At 43.7% G+C, this 18,628-nt stretch overlaps 1 protein-coding gene across 1 annotated transcript in view; it reads right to left on the bottom strand.

Annotated features, from left to right (window-relative positions):
- pard3aa (par-3 family cell polarity regulator alpha, a) overlaps positions 1 to 15,930 on the bottom strand; it is a 312,866-nt gene extending 296,936 nt beyond the window's left edge. Inside the window, 1 exon segment of the mRNA XM_068710318.1 lies at positions 15,558 to 15,930. Within this exon segment, the coding sequence (XP_068566419.1) occupies positions 15,558 to 15,677 (120 nt within the window). The 5' untranslated portion in view covers positions 15,678 to 15,930.
- Between the last annotated feature and the right edge of the window lie 2,698 nt (positions 15,931 to 18,628).

The following is an 18,628-nucleotide window of genomic DNA, read 5'->3' as shown; positions in this document are numbered from 1 at the left end:
TAACTTCAGGGTACATGAGCATCACCGGGTGGTGGTGGTGGTGGTGGTAGGAGTAAAAGTGCAAGGGCGGAGAGGGCGCGGGGTAAATCATGGCAGATTCCAAACCAGTCTGTTTGTGAAGATGAAGAGACCCGGTGTGAACAGTGCTAGGTTGATACAGCAGAGGGAGTTCAAGTGGGCTGGTGTGTGTTTACCTCTGAGCTAGAATGTCCTGCCAGACACAAACCATAGCAGTGTATTTTTCAATCGATTCCTGGCCAATGCAGAAACCAAATGCCTCCCGTTTGGAGAACCTGTTTTGTTTCCAAAGGACAAAACAATGTGCTTTTCATGCTATTTAAATCCACAGCTTTTAGCAAACAGATCTGGACAAACAGACCCTCTCCGCAACGGTAGTGTCAGTAGCGTCAGATGAGAAGATGTGTGTTCATCAAAATCAAGGTCAATGAATTTCAACCAAGACAGCTCATTACTTAAAATGTGAAGACTGGTTCTGAAACTAAGCTGATGATTGCACAGGGTTGATGTAGTATTGCTAAAACCTACTCCAAAGGGGATTGTTAGCTAATCTGACTGTCATAAAGATTAATAGGCGTGAGAGGATTTCTGCTCCTTGATTACAAAGTTGAGCATAACAAAAGGAGATTTTACTTGGTTTTGGCAAATAATGAATGTCTAAAGTAAGACCTCAAATTTGGCCCTGGATCAACTGAGAACTGACGGGGCAGGTTGGAGATTCTCTGGGGAAAAACTGAGGGCAACAGACTGACAAGAGGTGATGAAAGTTTAAGTGCCTTGGGGCGATCTGTCATTTGCAAGGAGATGGGTGACTGGGAAATTTGTTTGGTTGACAGACACCGACAGTAGGAAACCGGCTCAACCAGATCATTCACCTAAAGCTGACAGCACCGCCACGGAAACGTAGGTATGCACATACACCCACGCACTTTCTCCAGGACGCCATCAACACAAACACACATCTATTTGCAGGGAAGTTGCAGTGTCTGACAGGTGAAGGTGGAGGATGTTTACATAGCCTTGTTATGTACAAGTATTACAAATTCTTTAGTAGTGGACACAATCACCTCAAAGGTTGTGTTCAGTCAGAGGTACACCAGCCAGAAGACTCTGTGGTGGTGTAATGTGATCTAAGATACCCAACACCCAATCTGCCTTCTGCACAAATCTACTTTATGCTTACAGCAAAGTTCTGACTGTTTTACAAGTGTTATTGCACTACCCTGTAGGCCAAGACCACTTTCCTTATTATAAACTGAGGCAAATACACACAACAAGGATGCACAAAAAGCACATTGTCCTGATACACATTTTTAGCATTCAGAAAGAGCAGGATTCTATCCTGCAAATACAAAATGCATTCCTTCCAATGTACACTGAAGGAGAATATAATACAGTAAATGTATATCTATTCCCCCAACGGCTGCACAATCAGCAGATATCATATCTGGTCGCCATCTTTTAGGCACATGTTTTGGAGATGTGAGGATCTGTTTGCAGGAAGCAGATGCTATTTGCAGGCTGTCTCCTACCCTCAGGCAGTACTGATCCCTAATCATAGGGTGTGAGTTGGTTGGCCTGTCAGTGGCAAGTCAGCATCCTCACAGCCTCAGAAAACAGGCGAGGAGCAGAAATCCATCTGTTACCAATGTACTGTAAACCCCAGCAGAAAGACGAATATCAACCCATCATTCCTCATGACATCTTTCAAGTCAGCCTGAAGTGTCTCTCAATTGTTTTTGGGGGAGGGGAAATGATAGAATATGTTTAGCATGCTGACTTTCACTAATGTTGTTGTTATAGGACAAAGAAGTTTAAGACCATGTCAAAATGTACTGCAGAAAACTCCTTCGTCCTACAAGTAGTAACGTTTTCTAAATATCAAAATAACAGTTTGAGATTTCTCAGACTGCAGCACATGGGACAACTTGGTCCAAGGGTAATGGACACGTGTGTGGAAGTAGAAGCTCGGAGTTATATTGGAAAAGTAATTACTGGAAAGAAATACACTAATGAATCATAACCCACTCTGAGAGGTCGGAACAAACACATGAACGCACTGTGACCGACCCCGATTTCACATTTAAATAGTTCCCATGTCTTCCAGCCGCACTTCGTTACTCTGGACTGAATGACCCCATTTCAAGGTCCATGCAACAACTAATCATTCCACAACATGTTCTGTGACCAGAAAAAAATATGTCTGGGCAGGAAATTACTCTGGGCAGATAAATCAGCGTCTTAACATATTCATCTGTGAAATCTCTATGTTGGTCATCCGAACTAGATGAGCTGAATTCACAACTCATTTGCAGAAACACAGAGTCATACTAAGTCTACCCTTGAGCCCACAGCTCAGTGCTTTGGCATGATCTCGTAGTCAGTGCATCCTTTTACACACCAACACGCTATCTTCTGCACAACGACTGAACACCAGCACCTATACATGAGTCTATTTACACTAAATGCACAAAGGCAGGACAATGCCAGAAGTGATATGGTTTCCTGATTAAAACAAGTCGAGATAATTGGATTGTTAAGCGTGATGTTTGTGCTGCTCGCTTTCTTCTGGCAAGCATAGGTGAAACCGACAAACCACAACATCATCAAACAACTTGGACTCACTATTACTATCAATCTGTCAGCGCACCAAAGCAGATTGCAGTCAGATACTAACCTTATAGTGGAGCCATCCCTGACAGCATGTCATTTCTCTGCGTTTGATGTGGCTCTCCATAGGTGTGCGTCAGACAAACAACAAACCATTCATCATGCTATAGCTCCTCTGGGTGCATGTCAATTCAAATAAAAGGCATTTCTACGAGTCATTTCTGAATATTTTCTCTCTAAAAAAAACCTGGTGGCCTTGGGCTGCAATCACATAATTGTCCTTGATGGAGAGCAATGAAGAACTAGTTAATTTACTCAAAAGGCCGTGCACAGTGAGGCTACAGCCAAGGTTGAATAGCAATGGTCTGCGTTACAATGATAACAAACAGGAAAAACTGCATCAGCAAATTAAAACTAGATGTGTGCAATAAATCTTTAGTGTTCAGCTGAGGATCCAAAGTGAGAATATTCAACATCAATCCCATCCACTCGATAGGACTGCTGAATGGGAACACACCAGAAACAACCCAATCTACAGTAAAAGATCATTCATCAATTAAGCCTCACTGAACCCCTGACTGCTTTTCCACAACAGAAACTCTTGAATCAGTGCCCTGAGAACAGACAAGAGTGAATTCCCAGCAAGGGAAGTCCGAACTTTGATTTTAAATACTTTAAGCTCCAGAGCACAAAACCTGCCAAAACCTTTTCCCTTGCAATCATTAACTTCACAAAGAAAGGAATCCACTTTAGCATGAGAGCAAACTTTTCCTATCTCTCTGTTCATACGGCCCTGCTTGATTCACAATAAATAGGTCTAAATGACAGCAATATCCCACAGTCCCGCCAACGTCTAAGCCCACCTCACATTAAGGATTTATTTTTCTCCTGTAGCCCTGAGCATGCCATTTCCATTTCACAGTTCTGTCTGGATGTTTGAGAGGATATCTTGGTGGGCAGATGTTTTGAAAACCCCACCTGAACGGATTCATCATAGAAATGCCAGTCGTCAGTGTATGAGCGGTGACATCATTTATTTTTCACAGAATTCCAATGAGGAATTGTGCAAAAGCGCATATACCTTCAGTATCACAGGGGAATATTTGTGTCAATGTGATATTATATTTCAGACACTGATGGACAGGAACAGGTTTGGTTGTAGATGTGTTTACAGCGTATGCAAAACAATGGAGTAGAGGAAGTTAAAATATCACAGGGGACAGATTATTCACTTATTTAGCAAAGGAAATGAAACAGTGCCCTAAGCTTGACAGACAAAATAATAGATTCCAGAACCATTAGGGAACGGATCATCAGGACAATTATGGCAGATCAATAGATGAGGGACTTAAAAGACACTAGGCACCTCTTTTTTTGGCACAAGGCTTTTTTGAGCATATGTTAATCAGGTTAAACTGCATCCAGGGAATTGCTGTATCAACAGCATGAAAAATTAAGCTAATGCTGATCATGAATACTAAATGAATAATGAAAGTTAAAAAGTCCTAAAGCCAAACCCAGTTCAAAGTTAAATTGGGGCTGAAAAACATCTTGAAATTAAATATTTTACGTCCTTTACTCACGTTTTTAAGTCTCAACACATTGACGACTTTATTACAAAGGCATCTGGTCTTGATGTATAGGTCATTGGCAGTTAGTATTTTAGTGTCCTATTAGTACATTAGTATACTAGAAGTTAGTAATCTACTAGTGTTGATATGAAATTACAATGCTGAATTATTATTATTTATTTATTGATTTTTTATTTTATTATACTATATTTATCCCATTAAGGGGGAAATTTGTCTCTGCATTTGACCCATCCCTGTATCAGGGAGCAGAGGGCTGCCCATGACAGGCGCCCGGGGAATTACCAATTGCTGATTAAGTTTACATCATTCAAGCTCATCTAACAAAATCAAATGTAGGTTGAACGGTGTTTGACAAAAGCTTTGTGCAGCTACTGACTATACACAACCATGACTTTTTCATAACACTTTGTGTGTGTGTGTGTGTGTGTGTGTGTGTGTGTGTGTGTGTGTGTGTGTGTGTGTGTGTGTGTGTGTGTGTTCGAGGGTTGAAAGACCCAGAGTGCATTAGTGGGGTCAAAAGCCAATGACAGACAAAGCCACAGGACCACTTTGATGTTGTATTCTATATGACTGCTTTTCCCAATCTTACATGGCACAATCAAGTCATTCTAATCCTTCCAAACAAATAATACAACAATGTTTTTGCAATATTCTTACAATTTTACCATTGAATATCACTTCTGACACGTTTTTCAGGCTCCAGGTTTAAACTCTAGCACCATTGCATAGTCAATATAGCCAACAGATAATCGGGAACCTGTACAGAAACATTATTATAGCTTTGTTGTGAGCTCCTCATAGTCAAAGAAAGCGTATTTTGCCTCAAGGATACTACATGTCAGGTTAGAAAGAAGGGGAATCAGGAAGACAAATTAGCTACATGGACAGAGACCCTTTCTGACCTTTTCTCCTGAGGAGGAGAAGGGAGTCATGCAGGGAGAGATAACACCAGTGATAAAGACGTCAAAGAAAAGCATAAAGAAAGCGAGTTGAGAAGAGATAACTAATGTCATTTGTCCAAGTAGCAAATTAAACCTGCTGCTGCAGCAGTGTGTGTAATAGTAGTCTGTGTGAAACAGTATAGCTACAAGCGTAACAAAAGGTATAGTTTAGTAAGCTAACGCTAAAGCTTGGCTAAAAAGTTTTGTCATGTCAACAAATGAATAAGCTCAAAGCAGCATTTTAGAAACCAGAAACACAAGGAAAAGTAAATTTCCATGTATGTGTACTCGCTCTATGGGCCTGGTATCGTGAATGCTGGCTGACTGATATGACTTTGATACATGTAAATGGACAGACCCCTCGTCAAAGATATTATTTCCACATGTGCATTCCTTGCTATGGATTTTGTTTTGTTTGTTTTGTTACTTTTAGAACATTTTAATCATCTTTAATTTTGGGTTGTTTTCATCCATTTTGCTTATTTTTTTTCCAAAGTCACAAACAAAGCTAAAGCTAAAAGCAGCATTTTTGCATCTTTAGCTCATTAGCAGCAACAGGCAGCTAGTTTGGAGCAAAACGTTAATGCTAAGCTAGCTAGCTGCTGAAGACAGAAGAGCAAGCTAAGAGACAGAATTTTTTCATAAAACAGAGCTAAATGACAGAGAATATCGACTTACATTCGTCAGCTGACCAGAAACACAACTCCAAATGAATGCTTATGTTGCTCCATTTCTGCTGGGTGTGAAATAGCCACTTGTTTGCTAACACGCTAACCATAGCTGCTTTATGAAGCGATAGTTCATCCAGGCTTTTTGTCTGTCCATTCATTTAGAAGTTCTTCTGCGAACTCATGACTAAAAAGAAAAAAAAACGTTATCTCTTTCACGACAAATGACAGGAATAAAATAGCAGGAAATGCAGAGGTGCAATTAATGGCCTCACATTGGTACGGGTTGCATTCCATTCATGTGTACTCGTTGTATAAGCTTTTAGACTGAGTAAACTTTTTAAGACTTTCTACAATCTTTAATTTAGGGTCGTTTTCATCCATTTTGCTTTTAATATGTGATGTACCTTTTTTTGAGGTGTCACAGTTCTTTGGACAGATTGCATTAATAAGCATCTAATTAAGCTTATATAGAAGCAACAAAGAAATAAATGTGATCCTGTTCTGGTGCTACAAACCACATGTCCTTGTATTGTAACAGGAAATGGTCTGGAACATCTCCTCATCCATACACAAATAACCTTACATAAGAAATGTACCAGGTCTGCCATCTGAAAGACAATCATCACGAGGTCTTGTTCTTAACTCTTCAACAAACACACCGCGCTTGTGCTTCAGTAACTCAGTGCTCAGTAACTGCAATCGTGGCCACAGAAATAAGCTGTTGACAAAACAGTGGATCACACCCAATAGGGCCTGGCGTGGCCTGCATGTCGAAACACCGCAAACCACATAGTTGGCCTTTGCTACAACTTGCACACAGTTGGATCCAGCTGGAGGCAGGAATTGGCATCTCACTGAGATGTGGGATGAGAAAAACAAGAGAAACAACCTGAGGCCCTTCAGAGGGCTACTGTACCCAAAACGATAAGGAAATGTGCTAGGTCTTATCCAAATCACTGCATTTAACAAGTCATCTTGCCAATAAAGACTATACCCAACTAGAAGGGCACTCTGAGAGTGCAGACCTCCGCCAATGCCAACTGCCCTTTCTCGCAATGTGAACCAAAGTGAAAAATGATTTGTGTATCTGCCCCGTGATTCGGATTTACTCCAACATTTAATTGGTTCTGCATTTGCCAGTACTTAACGCTTCCACCAAGTTTCATGGAAATTGAGCCAGTAGATTTTCTGCTGAAAAACTGACTCACTGAACCAAAAACCTCCTTGGCAGATGTAGCTATGTCATCATGTGGAACGATACAGGCCTTATGGATAAGTGAAGCAAATGTGTACGGCGCTCTCCACACCATAGCTGTCGGGTTGTTAATGGAGACCACTCCACTTCCTTGACTCTGTGGTCAACCAGCCAGTCAAGCATGTCATATGAACCATCGATCCTTGTCCTACAGCTCTGAAACAAGAGTAGATTGGAGTCTTATTATTTTTTTTCAAACAGGCAAACTGCTCTCAGGGCAGAAATAATCGCAGTGGCTGAGTTAAATGTTGCATAGACATTTTTTTTTTTCCCGGCTTGGAAGCCTTAAAGCCCATTGTAAAAGCAAGAGAGCAAGAAGCTGAGATCATAAATCTCTCTTTTTTTCTGCTGACTGAAATACTGATGATGATGATCAAAAGTCATCAATTACCCTGACTAACCTTCAATATATTTATATAATTCACACCGTTAGGTTGCCAGTCTACATGGCAGTGTTTCCTTGGCTGCACCCATTGAAGTTTCAGTGAACCAATTAGATTATTTCTCCCGCCAGAGCAGCTCTACAAATAAAAGCTGGGGAAAAGCTTCTCCTCTTCACAGAGTCAGATCTGGGAGCTTCTCCTGGGTAAAAAAGTGGAGCTACAGCCGCCTTTACCATTACTGAATGGAAAAAAACAATGGAGGGGGTGGGGGCCATGTTAAGACGTGCAAAGTGTAGACAGTGGAAGCTGTCAAAACACCCTTTAAGAATGTGTTGCGGAGGGTTGAAAGTGCTTTTCCATCTTAGCAGCATTAGCAAACATGTTGGCCCTTTCTGCGTGAAATAGATTTAATTCAACAGCTTGTCACATCGCTCAAATTTTCCATTTAAAAAAAAAAATCGACAAAAACAAATACGGATTATGTGGTCCATCTTTCAACCACGTGTATAAGAATATGGAGAGGGCTGTTTGACGGCACAGGGGAAAGTTGCTTTCAATTTTCTCAGCTCCCTACTAACAGGCACATTCGTCTTGAATGCAGCAGAACATAAGACAGAGGATGTCAAACGGGGTAAGAGGAACAATAACCCCTCTAATGAATGGCCTTTTCGGTAAGAGGGTTTTGTATGACTAAAGATTACCACTTATTCCACCATGCTCTACAGTGTCATCTAACTCCCCATATGTGGCTACCAGCCATGTCAGCAGAATTACATGAAAAGGAGCTTAATGCTAACCATTCCCAGAGCAAAGCCATTATCTTCTGGTGACTAATCTGTGATAACAAACGGGAGCGGTAGAGCTGAATAGGAATGGATCGAGAAGGGTAAGCAGGAGTGATAAAGAGAGATATTGTTGTAACATTGGGGCACAGTGGTTGCGCAGCTGCCTCCGGATCAAGAGAATGGGGGTTCGAATCGCGTCGTGGTCAATATTAACAAAATTCTGTTTCGTCAGAGCATCAATAAACAGCTGCAACATTTCATTGGAAAAACAACCGGTTATTGACCTCCTTGAATATACAGGAACGCCAGAGGCTCTCACTCTGAAGGCCAACATTCCTGAAGCTACGAAGAGAAGCGTCGCGACGCAAAACACACGTCTAAGTTACGCGAGATCAAGCGCAGTGCATTGCTGCCATTCTCTTGCCTCTGACGGTTCAGGCTAATCATTAACTCCATTATCTGAACCCGGCGAGTTCAGATAACAGAACGGAGTCCCTGACGTCACAAGGCTGTGGCTGGGACAGGAAAACACAAGCTAGAGCGCTATCAAGAGCACGTGTTCGATATGTCAGCGCGGTCAAAACGAGCTGCGCCTGAACAGAGCCACACAGTTATCTGCTGAAAGGAAATAATCATTGAGGAATACACACACACACACATGCCGACATATTAAAACACGTCTATGGATGCGTATATACACACCCACAAATTCCCCTCGAGCTTCTTGCCACGCTGTGTCAGGTCCTGCTAAATCTGTAAATGATTTAGCAGGACCTGAAATGAACAAAAAAGGAATTTCTGTTATTTAGCACCAAGGGCAGTGGATAAACACAGCAAACCAACAAAAAAATGAAATAAATCAACTACTAAAACCACATCAGCAGTGACAACAGAAACTGACCCTGAATGCCCCCCCCAACACCAAATACATGTAGCCAGACTACCGGTCACACAAAAGGCTTGGCGTTGCTGCAGCATGCTCAGACTTTGGCAGTTACCACGACGGCATGCGGCCCGCTTGCATCGCCGAATTTAGCAGCTACAGACGTAAAATCTCCCAGCCTCGCCTGTAACACTGAAGCTCAACGCCTTCAATTCAGCATCCAGAGACGCTGGCGCTTTTTTTGCTCTGTGCAGCCACAGGTCTTTGCATGTGTGTGCGTGAATGTACATACCGTGTATCAGCACCTTTGTGTACAACTGAGAAACATGCGCTCGCCAGCGGGGAAGCCCTGAAAGTCTTCTCGGCTTGGCCCTGAAGAGAGGCGCTGTTTGGGAAAGATAAGGGACTCGGCGTGGTGTCATTGTCCTTGGTGCCGTCCACGTGAGAGGGGGGAGCTCACCAGACTGTCCTTTAGTCGGTCAGCCAGACAGGTTGTACGGCGGTGCTCTCAAATTCTCAAGCCACACCAACGCAGACCAAAGTCTGGAGGGCATTTATATCTAGAAACTGTGTAGGGAACTAGAACTTTTTGTACATAGTCCCCAAAATTGAATTGGACGTTAAACTTTCAAACAATCATTTCATATTTTAGTTACAAATCCTTTGCAGCCTCCAAACCAACAGATATTGGACTTGATATCTCCTCTATTATTGATTTGTCGGGCCTACACTCCAGCCAACACCACACTCTTTCTTAATTTGTGGATACATTTGTCAGTCAAGAATACCCCAAATATTTGTCAATAAAAAAAGATTATTTGGTTGCCTTTTCTGTATGTTTACGCTCATTGTGCTTCACTGTGCACCAGCCCTGAACTGTTCATCCAATATGAATGGGAACACTTTCAAAAAAAGGTAAACCTCAGTTTCGTGTCATTTCCAAATGTGCATGAGTTGAAAATAACAAAAGAACACGTCATTGTCCAGCTACTTATGGTCTGTACAGTATATGTTTCTACACTGCTGAACTATACTTACAATGAAGTCATTTCAATTTGAGGTAGAACTTTAAGATCTCTTTTTTTTTTTAGAATAGTATTTAACTACTAGTCTGCCATACTACAATAAACATGCCCTTACCAGCCTCCATGTGAAATTACAGGCTATTTTGCACTGTATAATCTGTTTTCTGCCAACACTACTGCATTTTCTGCTCTTGCTGCAGATTTTTCGACATTGTGTCTCGCACCTGAAGTGATTCCCCATTTAACATGCTGGTTTTAAAAGGCAGAAACTTCTTCAAAATTAAGCAAAGCCCTGTCTCAGTTTTCAGCTGAGCCACTGAGAAGGGGAGCAGCGCAGGCCAGGGGTGCTGAACATCCTTTTTCTGGATGCTTGGGCAAAACTTCAACTCGTGATTTGGGAGCAGCGGGTGTGTGGCGTTTTAGTCAAAGACTGGCAGGCAAGTATCGCCCTGGAAGGAGTTAGCACGGAAGCACGGACACTGCTCAGTCGGCTGGAAAAAAAGGAGAAGGAAGGAAGAAAGAAAAAGAGGGATGAAGATAGGAAAAGGATAGAAAACCGAATGGAAAAGACTGGAGGAGAATACAACAAGAGAGGTCACCGAGTCCGCATTTCTCCTCTTTTCCTGCTTTGTTCCCTGCTGTGGTCGAGATGAACTCGAGAAAATCTCTGCTGCTTGACCACAGTTGAACCGGCCTTACTCAGTTACCGTCAATCACATTGCATCCCATCACCCTAAAGGGGCCTACATGGCTCCGCCTCGTACAGTCCACTCACATGATAACCCCCCCCCCCCATTTCCAATCACCTTCCACTACTGTAATATTCACGCTCACATACAGCAGCTCCTCTCCGTTACACAAGCAGTGAGTGTAGTGAGCTAATGGGCACTGACAACCCTTCCAGCGCCACATCCCCACTTTCCCTTTGCGCTGCGGTGCCGTGCAGCTGCACTGGCTTGTTGAGTCCTTACCTGAGAATAGATAAGGATTAGAAATTCTCATTGTACTTTTAGTAGAGCCTGGTGATTCCCAGAACAGACAAGCAAATAGTTGAAACGTTCCACTGTAACAACATTGCTAGTCCCTTCTTTCAAAAGGCATGGAAACAAATATCTCTGTGTGTTTATATCACGTGTGTTTCAAAGGGGTGACCTGTCTTTTCTTTTCCCTCCAAATCAACATCAGTGTGGCGCTTCAAACATTATGTCACAGACAGATGCTAACTTGTCTTAGCTTTTGCCCCGCAGCAGAAAGAAAGAGTCTATCTATAGGGAGCGGCTCTGCAACACCATATTTGTTTCTCATCAGGTCGAGCAGAAAGTTACTCAACAGCCATCTTGCTTTGAAATGACAAGGACTGGGGTCAGCGACAGGCTGCCTGCTAGGTGTCGAGTCAGCGTGCTCCCACTGTGGTTCCAAGAAGATGTAGAGAAAACTTACTGCACAGCTATTGTCAGACAATATATCTTGTTCTGTTGCTGTGTATGATGCTGCCAGCTGGGTCTTTTGAGCGCAAAAGGCATGTTACTTTATGCAGGACATATGAGAAAATATTCACTTCCCCATTTCTGTTTCATTGTGTTGCAGAATCTTAGTGGATGTTTTGCACTTTTGACAATGAAAATAAATAAAAAAAGTGTAAAAAAGAATTCACAGCTATTAATTAAGTTGTAATTGTAAGACATCCACCCAGGACTCAACTGGAAGTTAAAGATGACTTTACTTTTTTTATTTTTCAAGACAAGACTCAAGTTGCTTTAAAGGAATAGTTTGACATGTTCCTGACATACTCCTATTTGCTTTCATCCTAAGGGTTTAAATGATGAAGTTGATACCACTTTCACTTTCTGTACACTAAATATGAAGCTGCAGTCAGCTTAGCTTAGCATAGAGACAGGAAACAAAAAGGGGAAACAAGCACATCTCTAAATCTTTGTTTGTTTAATCCATAAAAAAAAGGTGTAAAAACTGCCTTTTATGCTTCCAGTCGTTATGCTTAATCAAAGGATTCTGAGTGTTACTTTATCTTGGTGTAACAGTTACTGTGAATAAACCACTTTTATCATTTTGTGATTGATGTCACATGCATCTGTATGTGCTATGAAGATAGATACACCATAACCTCATTGGACTTGTCTTCAGACATCCTGGAACCACAGCACACATGCTCATCATATGCTGCTGATGTAGCGTGTAATCAAAGAAGAGGACTTTGTTTGTGCTTAGCAGCCTTGTCCCTAAAGGATATACTCCATCTGTATTTCAACAACTTGACTCTGCTGCGACACGTCTGCAAGCCTGAATTTGTAGAATATTGTGAGGGAAAAAGGCCAATTACGTGCTGAGCCGCCATTTAGGTTGGGTAACTGTGGGAAAGTAGGAGACAAATGGGATCTGGAGACGCGGCCCTTCTTAAGAGTTAGAGCCACAAATTAGGGACCCAGTGTCTGAAACGTTTCGAGTATTCTTTAGCTTTATGTCTAAAGCTGGTGCACCAGATGTGAAACTAGACTATGTACAGATCTGAACCTCCCAATCAGGTCCACGAGTTGTTTCGTGTGGCAAAAACCCACAAAATACCATCTTCATATTGCTCTTGCTTACATGACTAACAACGCGGTAAACACTCAAGTTATTACTTGACTGGCTCAAGTGCTGAAAACAACAGCAATGGGAACAGAAAGGCTGGATGAGAAGCTTGAAAAGCCATTTGGCATGACTCCTTCATGACTGTGCATACTGGAGACCAGATTGACTCCGAGTTGATTGATTCGTACTTCCTGGTCTCACTCAGACTGTGAACAATTCCTCGAGAGGCCCCGGAGAAGCTCCGGCACGCCGGGACAGCTTGTGGCATTGTCTTGATTGGGCTCAGCTAACTCAGAGAGGAGAAAAGTCGGATTTTTACACATCACTGATATCAGAATTTAAAAAAAAAAGGCAATATGTGTGACGGATATCTTTGCAACCCAAGACGGTTCGAGCACAATGAAGAGGCGAATGAAGGCATTAGAGTGAGGCAGAATGTGGGTGGAGGCATGAGATCAGCTTTAAGTACAGAGGAGGAAGGTAGAGAAGAGGCGGACGTGAAGTAGTTGTTGAAGAGCTCGAGCAGGAAGTGCGGGTAGTGTTTCTCATATCAGTTTGTCTCCGGATAAAACGGATCAATAAAGAGGTCAATCAAAAAGGGCTTTCGCACCTTTATTGTTTGGTGCGGTTCAAACAACCTCAACAATGCGTCTTTTCTTTGCCCTCCTTGGACCTGACAAAATGAACCAAACTACAAGAGACCTAAGAGCAAGGCCTTTATATGTTCATAGCTTACCTATTCTAGCACGCCGCCTGTATTACACACAAACATGAACCGGTAGTAGCCACACTTCAGCGTGCCACTTCTTCAAAAAACACTCTTCAGGTGCAAAATATGCCGTTGCAATCAGAGGCTTCTGCATTGTGGCGGATGCCTACTTCACTTGTCAATTGCTTTCTCTGTTCTTCATGCTCAAGCTGGATCACCTGAGCCGACTGATGTCTCATATGCATTATGCATGATTTATGCTCTTTTTTTTTTTTAATGCCAAAAGTGAGCATGAAATACTTTTTGCAAGATACAGTATCTGCATGGGATTTATTTGTTGAATGCAGATGAATAAAAACAAACTTTTTGCTCTTTTAAACCAAGCGTCGAAGCTGCTGTAAGCTGTTATACAACTCAAGTGACCTGAACTCATCTTCCTGTGGTCCAAAGGTCTCGGCTGGACAGCGATACAGTGGTTAAGTGTTGACCCCGGGCCAAGTGTTCTCCAGAGGGGAAGCCTATACACGTCTACATTTACGGTGCCACTGCATGGATCAATGGACCAGTCGCCTCCGTTCTGCTGAACCATGGAAAACCCAACAGGCGCTGGTAAACGGAGGATGAGGATGTGAATGTGTGTGTGTGTGTGTGTGTGTGTGTGTGTGTGTGTGTGTCTCTGTGTGTGTGTGAATGCTAGTGTGTCTGCAAGGAGGAAGTGCTCTTCAAGAACGAGCGTTAATGTTGACCTACTTCGTCACCGTTTGCCTTCAGTCGTAAAAATCTACTATCGAGGTGCAACAGTGAATATTTTCCAGGAAGTGGACGGTATTTCACCTGTCACCGTGGAGCTGAGCCGTGAAGTGACAATGCGCTGAAGGAAAAACACAGATTTTGTTCCATCAAGCACAAATCATGCCGTCACCGCCGCACTCTCACTCTGGATTGTTCTCTTAATCAAGAGAGTGGGTTCATCTGGGTATTCCTTGAAAAGAGGTTGCACGGTAATGCCACACTGCCAAGAGGAGAGAGTGCCGTCGCTAACCATGGAAACGCTACCAAACTTGAATTCATTCATTACTCATTTAATGGGCTTGTAAGCGCAGCCACTAGAAACCCACAAAAGGGGAAAGCAATCAGCGTCCCACTCAGGCCTCATTCAAATTTGGCACAGGGGGGGGTTTCACACACTCATGCCCTCCCTCATTCGGTATGAGAAACTTGGATGAACTTTAAAACTCTTTTCTTTTCTTCTTTTTTTTCGGTCAGCGTGTAATTGCAAAGAGCAATGAGTGCAAAGCTGGGTTCCTCCACCAATGCACAGGGCCTATCAGCACTTTTTAAACAACGGATTGACCATGTTGTCATGCAGACATGAATACACACACACACACACACACACACACACAGACACACACACACACACACATATATTAAATTGTGTGAATCTACACTGTAGTAAATGATATTTGTAAGTCAGGTATTACCTATAGTCGTTTTTGTTGTTGTCGTCTGGTTGCACAAAAGGTGACATTGTATACAGTAGTACTGGCACACACACACACACACACACACACACTCGCACACACGCACGCACACACGCACACACACACACACACACACACACATACACATCACGGGTTAATCTGTTCCTACTTCATCCTCATTGCTCCACACACACACACACACACACACTCTCTCTGGATGAATTTTGAAGCCAGTTTAACTACAGTAGCAGTGAATGAGATCAATTCCAGTGTTTCTCTGAACTTTTTCACGTTCACACTTTATATAGAGCGCTCCATCTGCTTCACAACTTTTTTGGGATAATGAAATAATCACTCCTGAGCGTCACATTCAATATCACAATTAAAAGTTCCCCCTCTCCCCCCTCCCCACCCTCCTTCCTCCAAAAGGGGCCCCTGGGGGTCCCCAACCGGCTCCCATTCAACAGGAGCAGCCCACTGGCTCTCTCTCTTCTCTCCGTGACAAAAAGCGCCATGTTGAGGCTCCGGCGCTGCTGCTGCTGCAGCTCCGCACTGGGCGAGACGCTATACGAAAGAAGCGCACCGGAGCAGGGCCGCGCGCTCGGGGCTTACCTTTGCGATCGCCTTCTTGTACCTCATGGCCGCCTGCTCGATGAGGCTGTGGACTTGTATATTCCCATCTCCGCACGGGACGACCACCCGGGTCCTCCCGAAACACACCGTCACTTTCATTTTCACCTCCGCCGCGTTAATCCCAACGAGGAAAAAGCCGCGTCAGGGCGACGAATTGAACCATCCCCGGCGCGCGACGGTGAAAACAAACTTAAAATCCTCGGTTGTTGCGACGAAGGAGGTTTGAAGTGAAGTTGTCTCCGTGCCCTCCTGGAAGAAGGGGGGAAGCCCGGCATTGGATCCGGCAGGCGGCGGGGCTGGTTTGGCGTCCTCCTTGTGCGCGCGTGTGTGTGTGTGTGTGTGTGTGTGTGTGTGTGTGTGTGTGTGTGTGTGTGCGCGCGCCGCGTTGACTCACTTTACAGAAACTTCCCAGCCAGAAGTCTCTCCAGCGAGAGCGCACCACTGGACTGACACCGTGAGCGCGTCCGCATGTCGGAGCAGGCTCCAAGAATGCTTCCCCCACGCCGACCGATAGGCTGCGGTGCAGGTTTTGTAGCTGAGGGCAAACAGAGACACTTTACATCGCTTTGCTTAGTGACAAAGGAAAGTTGCATAACACTTGGAGGTGTTTTGTTTTTTCAAAGTAGGCTAAACTAGTGGTTTAGTGGAGATCTTACTCAAACAAAAACCCCTCCACACACACTTTATCCCGACCCATTTATCCCAGAGTCCTAGAAACCCACCAGAATATTCCCTCTGTTGCTCTGGTTAGCTGTATGGCAGTTAGTTTGGGGTCATATATATATATATATTTAGGCAAATTGAAGCGATTGCAACACAGACATCCTGACGGGCCCATTTGTGGGCCCCCCCTCCCCAAGGGCCTGAAGCAGTTTTCCACTGGTAATCCAGCCTTACCTGGAGGCAGGTTTCATGGACCTCAAATCAAACTCCCAGTGGTTTCAGAGGTTCAGCTTTGTTTCGCCACTGCGTACGATCCAGTAGAGACAGATTCTAGCTTGCTGTACAAGCACTTCACTCCTCAGGGGTCAGACTATATGTCGTATCAGACACAGATCTCTTGAGTTTGGCAGTTATGGTTCGGTAAACCCCGAGGCGTTAAGAGGTGCAGGTCTATTGCAGAAAGTATGAGGCTTTACGGAACATATTAACAGATGTTGAATTTCAACTTGGACAAATGGAGACGGACTGAATGAGTGTAAGTCCCCCCCCCCCCCAGGAGAACAGAGGTGCCGAGAAGAGCACCGATAGCAAAGCATACATTAATGTTATGCATATGACTATGAATTATTGAAACGCAGTGCAAAAAAAGGAGAGATGGGCCTAAGGCTGGATCTACGGTATGACCCAATTTACTGATAAAAGCTGCAACCTTTTCTGTGGAGCTTCTCTCACTCCCCGCAAGCTCTTGGCTCTTTATGATCTAATGTAGTTCAAGCGAGTGAACATGAACACCAGCGCAAGACGGACAGCCCCCTTTCTTTTTTTTTTCCTAAACTACTATCACTGCTCAAATATTTGTTCCCTAACGCTCTCAGCTCAGTTTGTGGTGTTGCCCTTGAGCATCCAAGTGTAACCTGAAAGATTAGACTATTCCTTTAAACCAATGTCATGTACCAATATATCGACTTATTCTAGACTTGGAAAATATTTCAGTTAGGCCTCCATCTGGTCGTACAATATGAACTATACTCCCCTGTGAAAGCTGCTTTTCCCTTGTGTATAAATAACACTCTCCCCTGGTGGCCAAAACACTCCTTCAAACAGCAAATCAAGGTTTTCTTCACCTTTTGCATTCCTCGTGTCACATCGACGTCTCACTTCTCTTCACATTCATGAGCCAAATGTGTGTGTTTACTGAAAAGCAACACCCAAGCCCCACAGAGTTTTTATTTATTTCACATTTTGTCTGGCAACTGCATTGCTCTTTTTCAGATTAACGCAGGTGAAATAGTCAGACGCCAGTTTAAATATGTTGCTCAATGCACCAAATCCAGCTGAGAGCTCGTTACAGGGGACACCAATGAGCACATCACTCACAAATCAGCTATTTACCCCAAGCCGCTTCAGGAAGATGATTGCACTATCTCCACTGCTCATCGGGAATGCAGAGAGAGAGAGAGATTCAGAGAGAGAGAGGAGGAGGAGGAGGAGGAGGAGGAGGAGGAGGAGGAGGAGGAGGAGGAGGCAGTGGTGCAAATTAAGACGATGCAGCTTCACTGGGACCCACGACCTGAGAGGACCTGAGATGGACAAACAAGACCGCATGCTAGTAAACTATTTATGGACGATCGGATCTAAACCTGAGAATGTGTGCGGTACCTAGAGGGGGGGGGTCCGGACCCGTCCTATCCACATTTACAGACTTGTCCTGTGCGGAGAAAAGAGCGCCAGCGCTGTACTGACAGCGGGGCGTTACTTCCATGGCCAGACATGCTCCGACAAGGTCCCGAGAGTGGAGGGGTCATTCACTGTCATCACAGACTTACCTCACCCCCTGAGAATCCAGCACCGCACTGATCCACCCATTCATAGGTGTGTGTAATCTACTAGGTCCTTCCTCTATACCTCCGCCTTCTAATACCACCTTTATGTGTCCCTCTATTCAACCTTTTACTGATCTATGCTTAGTGGGCTATTTACTTACCGATGCCTCGCCGTCACGTCTCGCATGGCAGCGCAGGAACTGACGTGTTGAGGGCATGTTCATGACAGAGCACCGGGTGCAGTGAACACACATTTGAAGTGTGGTGGAACAGGACATTGAAGGCCAGTAACAGAGTTATCAAGTCGTCAGTCTAGCCTGGTCACTATAGCTGACTGTTCACTTTAATCATCATTTATTGAGGGCCTTAAAGGTGTTTTGATTTTGTGTTACAATGGTTCTGTAGCATTTCTGATGCCGGATCAGAACATATGCTGTGTGTTTCAATACCCATACTACCATACTATTCACTCAATAGTATTTAGTATGTCCCATTAGATTAGATAGCAGGACAAAAATACCGTCATATTTTGCATGCAAGCCAGCATGTTTTGCTGCAAACGAT

The sequence above is a fragment of the Cebidichthys violaceus genome, unplaced genomic scaffold (assembly GCF_023349555.1).
Source record: "Cebidichthys violaceus isolate CVI_PGR_0920_01 unplaced genomic scaffold, fCebVio1.0.p SCAF_15, whole genome shotgun sequence".
In the NCBI taxonomy this organism is placed as follows: Eukaryota; Metazoa; Chordata; class Actinopteri; order Perciformes; family Stichaeidae; genus Cebidichthys; species Cebidichthys violaceus.
The sequence above is the reverse complement of the archived record's forward strand: the minus strand, read 5'-3'. Positions and strand labels throughout refer to the sequence as shown.